At 37.3% G+C, this 7811-nt stretch overlaps 1 protein-coding gene across 1 annotated transcript; it reads right to left on the bottom strand.

The window, feature by feature from the left end:
- Positions 1 to 429: 429 nt before the first annotated feature.
- On the bottom strand, positions 430 to 3018 carry LOC118647747 (prostatic spermine-binding protein-like). The gene is made up of 3 exons (XM_036293187.1): positions 2626 to 3018; positions 2057 to 2515; positions 430 to 560 (listed from the first exon to the last, which is right to left on the bottom strand). The coding sequence occupies exons 1-3, from the start codon at positions 2720 to 2722 to the stop codon at positions 430 to 432; spliced, it is 687 nt and encodes a 228-aa protein (XP_036149080.1). The 5' UTR covers positions 2723 to 3018.
- Positions 3019 to 7811: the final 4793 nt, after the last annotated feature.

Here is a 7811-nt window from a genome sequence, read left to right as displayed (position 1 = left end):
TTGTATCACAACGTAGGAGGAGTTTTAGAAAAAACGTCGTGAACCTAGTTAGATATAAATTGAAAGTGTGACTTGGTGTGACTTAACTCACTCTCTTCTTCTTCCCTGGTTTTCCGTCCCTTGGACACAGTACCACGAATTCACTCTCAAACTACTTGTGTAAAACGTCAAGTCACACAACGTTCATTAAGCATCAACGGAATCGCATCAACGGTAAAAACATAACCAAGGATGCGTTTCGTTTCACACATGATGCGCATATAGTGCATCGTCCATCCTTGTTGTTTGTTTAATGTTAAACGAGGATGGTTGCATTATGCACATTATGTGTAAAACGGAACGCAGCCCAACACAACTCACAGAACAAAGGAACATAAGAATAGTGCGAAAGCAACAGAAAGCAGTCAGCAGAGAGAAGGATGAGAGGTGTCACGGCCCGCTTTTGGGTGATCCCGGTGATCCTCTGCTACAAGACGCCCCCTGACAAAGTGTGTATGAACTACTTAGCCAATGCCCATATTCTCGAGGCAATGCCCACAATTTTTCGGTCGTGTTCCGTGCTACGTCCACAATTTTTCGGTTGCGTTCCGTGCTAATGTGCAGGAAGCGATAACTATATGAGAGTGAGTGAGAAGGTAATGAGAGCAAAGGAGATGACAACAAGAGAGCCTGGAGAGCGAGCGAGACAGTAATAGGAAGGAGCGAGATGAGAATAACAAACAAAGAGAGGGAAAAAGGCTCGAGCTCGGGCCGCTCGAGCCTCGATCCTTCTTTCTATGCTTATTATTCTCATCTCGCTCGTTCCTATTACTGTTTCGCTCGCTCTCCTGGGTCTTGTAATCGTCTCGCTCGCTCTCATTACTTTCTTGCTCGTTCTCATATAATTGTCGCGTTATCATTCGCTCGCCCTTTCAGTTCGCTCACATAAAGTATTTAAAGACCGACGATTAGAAATTTTTATCATTTTTGAAATTATATCTTACACTTTATTTTATATATATATATATATATATATATATATGTACGATTATATATTTATTAAATTATATATTTGTATTATATATGTTTAAAAAAAAACTTAACTCGTTTAAAAAGAATCTCGCGTGTCTTTCTGAATTAGACGCAAGACACTGTCACATCTTTTAATTATGATGTAATTAAAAAAATATCTCGTAATGAAAATGAGATGAAAAAAAATAACACATGCGGAAGAATGCTCGAGGATCGAATCAAATTTACTGTGATGACCTTATTCTTGCCACAAAATAAAGATGTAGCCTTTTTTTTTTACGAGGGAGGGGAAAATGCCTACCGCACACCCCACCGGCCGTCCAGTGGGGTAGTGTGGGGCTTGCACCCACTAAAAACCCCCCCCTTTACCTACATTATTCCTAACATCTATATTTTCTATTATGCACAAGGATTAAATGATTAAGTTATTTGTGATATTTAGAATAAAAAATATTTATATTTATTAATAAATTTTATGCACTGTAAAAGTTATAATTAATAGTTTGTCCTCTTCCACCTTGTCCTCTTCCACCTCGTCCTCTTCCACCACGTCCTCTTCCACCTCGTCCTCTTCCACCTCGTCCTCGTCCTCGTCCTCGTCCTCGTCCAGTACCAAAAATAATTTCCTTTATTATTTTTCCAAGTTGTTCGGTCTGAAATATTTATAATAAAAATATTTATTATAAAACATGCTGTTAATAAAATGCTTGTAGTGATTCGCAAATATATTTAACGTAATTTTTATAATTTTCTATTAAATTTTGATATATTTAAATAATTTAGGACTAGTTAATATTAAAATTTATAAAATCTGTAAAAGTATGGAGAGAATATATAAAAGCTATGAAAATCTATAAAACACTAATCGTAATTAATTGATAATTATCTTCAAATATATTTTTAAATAATAATGTTAATATACATATATTTAAAAATCGTATTTTATAATTATATGAATTTTTCTTATGAAACCATACTTATATAAAAACAAATTAAAAACTTAATATTTGTTAATTATTTAATTAATAAAAAGTTAAACACTTACATTTAACGTGAATAAACCGGGCGCAGCCGTCCCTGTCATCGTCGATGTCTCCGCCGTCGCTGCTATCGCCGTCGGCGCCGTCACTACCACCGCCGTCGGCGTCGTCGATGTCGACGCCGTCGCTGCCACCGCCGGTGGCGTCGTCGCTACCACCACCGGCGATGTTGTCGATGTCTTCGCCGTCGACGCCGTCGCTGCCAACGCCGTCGACGTAGTCGCTGGCATCGCCGGCGATGTTGTCGATATCTTCGCCGTCGACGCTGTCGCTGCCACCGCCGTCAACGTCGTCGATGTCGTCGCTGGCATCGCCGTCGGCATCGTCGATGTCGACGCCGTCGCTGGCATCGCCGTCGGCGTCGTCGATGTCGACGCCGTCGCTGCCACCGCCGTCGACGTCGTCTTTGTTTTTGCCGTCGGCGCCGTCGCTGCCACCTCCATCGACGTCTTCGTCGTTGCCATCTTTTTTTAATAATAAAGTACAAAATAAGATTATAAATTTGAAAGAATTAAAAACAACCAACTTATAAAAATGATGTATTATCAAAGTTGAAAAAGGTCGAAATACTTACGTTGTTTCCCTTGCGACTGCCGCTGTAACACTGCGGTCCGCCGGCGCCCGGCGCCGGTCCAGCCCGCAACGAACGCGAGTCGCGAGTCGCAAAGCATTGTAAACAAATGCTCAACGTCATGCACACAGAGACAAGTCTCAACAATAAACAGTTGCTGACTGTCTCTCCACGCGAGAAGTACTAAAGTAATTTTTACGATTTGCTGTGATCGATGTGCTGTGATCGATGTACTGTATTTGTAATTATAATCTAGCCGAAATATTAATCTAATGCTTTTGCAATTATTAATTTCTAATTCTTATCGAAGACTATCTCGATTGAATTAGTTTGACATCAATTTGTTATACAACACAATTGATAATCGGCTAGTTTATTAAGACATCCCGACGGAGTGAAGATTAGTTTTTTCATCCCGACGAAACATTAAGACTATACGCGAGTACACAACTTGCGGACACTCGAATATATATATATATATATATATATATATATATATATATTCGAGTGTCCGCAAGTTGTGTACTCGCGTATAGTCTTAATGTTTCGTCGGGATGAAAAAACTAATCTTCACTCCGTAATTTCGCGTAACAAAATATCAGTTTATTTTAATTCGTGATACACTTTACAGATACTGGTTCGCACACGATAGCGCATTTACTTTCCGAATATAGCGTTCGAATATTGACTCGAGAGCGTCGTACGTTATGGCCACGTGTGGTGACGGAGCCTGTGAGTCCCGGCTCCTGGATCACTTATACACGGGCACTGCGCGTTCTGTTACGTGCCTAGACACGATAAAAATTCTCTTCTTTAAAATATTTCTATCTAATCACTCTGTACAAACTATGTCTTAAAACTATCCCGATGTGTCATACCAGATCCTTACTTATTGATAACCTTTTCTATCTACGGTCTTTTTAAATGTCTGTTTCCTCGTCCTGTAAACATCCTGCATCCCACCTAAACTATTCTTTATGACATAGATATCAATTATCAAATTCTCTCCTTTTTAAGAAATCAACCAATAGCTATTTCCGCCTTACGAGCACTTCCTATGATTGGACGATGCTAACTTATTCCGACTTTAATATAAGGATCCCTCTCGATGATTAGAGTCAGTCTCTGTACTAAACCACTAGAAGTTAGACGAAAGTCTGTAAAACGTTAGAATAAAATACTTTAAAATACCAGTGCGATCTATCTCTCACATTACGTGCATCTCACACGTAACAATTGGTGGCAGCGGATAACCAGTTGTCCTGAAGAAAGGCCTCCATCAGCATTTTGTTTTATTGCTTATGCAAGCATAAAAGTTCGAGGAAGGCGCAAAGTAAGGACACACGAAAACACAAAGGATTAAGTCGAGAAAACTTCACAAATACTGTGGTAGAAGACGATCCTTAACAATTGGCTATAATCTGCATAATTCGACAATTTGGTCTCACCGATAAAACCTCCTGGCGGACTACGGCCCAGCATCCGAGGAAAAAGGCAGAGGAGCTAAAACAAAAGTCGGAGCAGCACAAAAGCCGAAAAGTGGGAGGAAAAGCACGAGGTATCCAGCATCTTCTTCTTGAGACGACGGCGACGAGACTCCGTGGACAGCTAGCACGTAAAAAGGCTCATCAAATCATCGGACAACATCCTGGACCAACATCAAAACACCATGCGAACAATGTTTATTGTACTACTACTGTAAGTCTTTATGAATTACCGAAGTCCTAGCGTACACTATAATTCAGATAGTTCGAGCGAAAGTAGTTTAGTAGACAATTTCGAATCCGATCACATATCTTTAACATTAACCATGAATAACGAAGCGTCGGCACCAATAAATCTTCATGGCGAAAGTCACTTAGATAGGGACCAACAAAGTCGAAGATCCTCGATTTCGACAGGTAATAGTTATTTTTCTGTTCGCCATAGTTTAAATCTCTTGCCAATCTTTAATGGTAAAAATATTCCGGTTCACCAATTTACATCCGATTGTAGAGGAGTTCTAGAATTAGTAGAGCCAGAAGAAAGATTATTTTTTTTTAGGGCGATCCTTCAAACAAAATTAACGGGCGATGCCGCGTTAGTTAGATCCGTATATACTATAACAAATCTTGAAGAATTATGTGAGGCATTAATAAAAGAATTTGGAAATTACTTAACGTTTGAACATTGGGAATTAGAAATAAATAATCTTAGACAAAACAGAGATGAATCTATTGAAAAATACGTCACTAAAGTTAGGAAATTAAATTCAGATATGATTATCGCAATATCTAATTACCCTGACCAGGCAGCAAGAGCGGGATTAAGAGTTTTCGCAACCAATAAATTAATAGACCACTTTTTAGGCGGGTTACATAGAAGCGTCGGACAACATCTTCTAGCACAAAAATTTAACACTTTAGAAGACGCAATAGAAGGGACTATAAGATTTATTAAAAAATCACAATATCATGCAGAGAGATTTAGAGTGAATAATTTTAATAAACCAGGCTATGTAACTTGTAATTATTGCAAAAAAATAGGCCATTCCGAAAGTGAATGTAGAAAAAAGACTTTTTATACACAAAATAAAAACACAGGTCAAAATTTTCAATACAATAATCATCATAATGGACGTGATTCTGTGCAAAATTTCGATAGTTCGAAAAATAAATTTAATGATAATACTCAAGCTAATAGATATCAAGCAAATAACGGACAAAATTATAATTATCGTTATAATTCAAATAATTCATCAAACAACTATCGTCAAAACAATAGCCAACCTAATTTAAACTATCAAGGCCAAGCGAAGAGCGCGCAACGCCAAGGCCAATCATCCAGTCGCGCAAATCCGATTCACCTGATAGAACCAGCGTCCGAACATACACAATCCGAACAAGTTCTCGAAATGTCATTTCCATCCCCTTCAACGAACTTAGAAATCCAACAGACAGATTCTTGTTAGACACGGGAGCTGATATAAATATCATAAAAGCAAACGCTTTACTCCGTGATACTTTAGTATATCAAGACAGAAAGGTAGAAATACAGGGCATTACGGAAGAAAAACAACAAACGCTTGGAACCGCGTATTTAAATTCAGAAAATGGCACTCACGAATTTCATGTAGTATCAAGTAATTTTCCACTAAGGGAACAAGGCATAATAGGCTCAACCTTCTTACGCCTCGAAAACGCGAAAATAGATTTCGAAAAACAAAAAGTTACAATCCGGAATAATAAAGTATACTCGTTGGAATATAGTAATTTAATAACTGTGCCAGCTAGAAGCATGTATCCGTGTGTAATTAAAACTAAGCAAAGTAATATCGATAACGGACTGATAAATCGACAGGAAATAACACAGGGCGTCTTTCTTTTAGATAGCGTTGTGAAAGTAAACAACGGTAACGTACATACATATTTAGTCAATACGACAGAAAACGAAATAAATATCGAGACACCTTTAATTGATGTGGAGCCAGTGTTAATCGACACGAGCCCGAGGGACAGCTCTACATACATAATAAATTCGGTGATCTCAAGTAATTTAACGGATAGATTAAAAATATTAAAAGAAAACCTACGATTAAATCATTTGAATAAGGAAGAAGAATCTTCTATATTACCTATTATTGAAAATTATAATGATGTATTCCATTTGCCGGGAGATAAATTAAAAGGAACAAATAGAATTACGCATTCTATCCCTACTACAGACAATGTTCCTATAATTGTTAAACAATACAGATACCCCCCTGTTCACAAGGAGGAAATTAAACAACAAATTAACAAACTACTCGAACAAGATATAATTCAACCTTCTATTTCACCGTTTAATTCGCCATTATGGGTAGTACCAAAAAAGCCTGATGCAGACGGTAATAAACGATGGAGATTAGTAATAGACTTTAGGAAATTAAATGATAAAACAGTGGGAGATGCATACCCATTGCCTAACATAACAGACATTTTGGATCAATTAGGAAAAGCTAGATATTTTTCATGCTTCGATTTAGCTTCAGGTTTTCACCAAATTCCGATGAATCCACGGGATGCAATAAAAACGGCTTTTAGTACACCTAACGGTCATTATGAATATAAAAAAATGCCTTTTGGACTAAAAAATGCCCCCGCGACGTTTCAACGTTTGATGGATAATGTTTTAACGGGCTTACAAGGAAATGTTTGTTTTGTTTATCTAGACGATATTGTCATATATGCACAGTCTTTAGAAGAACATAAATTAAAACTCAATCAACTTTTTCAACGCTTAAGAGAAGCAGGCCTTAGTCTTCAACCGGATAAGTGTGAATTTTTCAAAAAAGAATTGATTTACCTAGGCCATGTAATTTCGGACAAAGGAGTAAAACCTAACCCAGAATAGGTGAGAGCAGTAAAAGAATATCCTGTCCCAAAGAACCATAAAGAACTTAAGCAATTTCTCGGACTTGTAGGGTATTATCGACGTTTTATTAAGGATTTTAGTTCAATCACTCAACCATTTACGTCACTTCTGAGGAAAAACATTCCATTTAAATGGGAAATGCGACAACAAATAAACTTTGAAAAAATCAAGCAATTACTATTAAGCGAACCTATTCTACAATATCCAGATTTTAATAAAGAATTTATACTAACTACGGACGCGAGCGACGAAGGAATCGGTGCGGTTTTATCACAAGGAAAAATAGGAAATGATCTTCCAATCGCGTACGCTTCTCGAACACTAAATAAAGCGGAACGTAATTATGACACCACGGAAAAAGAACTCTTAGCTATAATATGGGCAACAAAACATTTTCGACCATACCTATATGGGAAAAAATTTAAAATAGTTACTGATCACAAACCATTAATTTGGCTCTTTAATGTTAAAGACCCATCATCTCGTTTAATGCGATGGCGATTAAAATTAGAGGAATACAATTACGAAGTTTTATATAAAGAGGGAAAGCAAAACACTAATGCAGATGCTCTTTCTAGAATACCACAAATATCAATTTTACAAGCCACAGCTTCAACTAGCAGTAGTAAAAATCCTAGTTACAGTTTATTTTTGCAGCATGCTTTAAATGATGAATTATGGAAAACAGACAATATAATTCCACAAATTTCAGGCAAAGTACAAGGACTATTAGTAACAGAAACAAATTCTTCTCCAAAAATTAAAATTAAATTATCAGAAATAGACGGAAATAAAGT

This window comes from Monomorium pharaonis, chromosome 10, assembly GCF_013373865.1.
Source record: "Monomorium pharaonis isolate MP-MQ-018 chromosome 10, ASM1337386v2, whole genome shotgun sequence".
In the NCBI taxonomy this organism is placed as follows: Eukaryota; Metazoa; Arthropoda; class Insecta; order Hymenoptera; family Formicidae; genus Monomorium; species Monomorium pharaonis.
The sequence above is the reverse complement of the archived record's forward strand: the minus strand, read 5'-3'. Positions and strand labels throughout refer to the sequence as shown.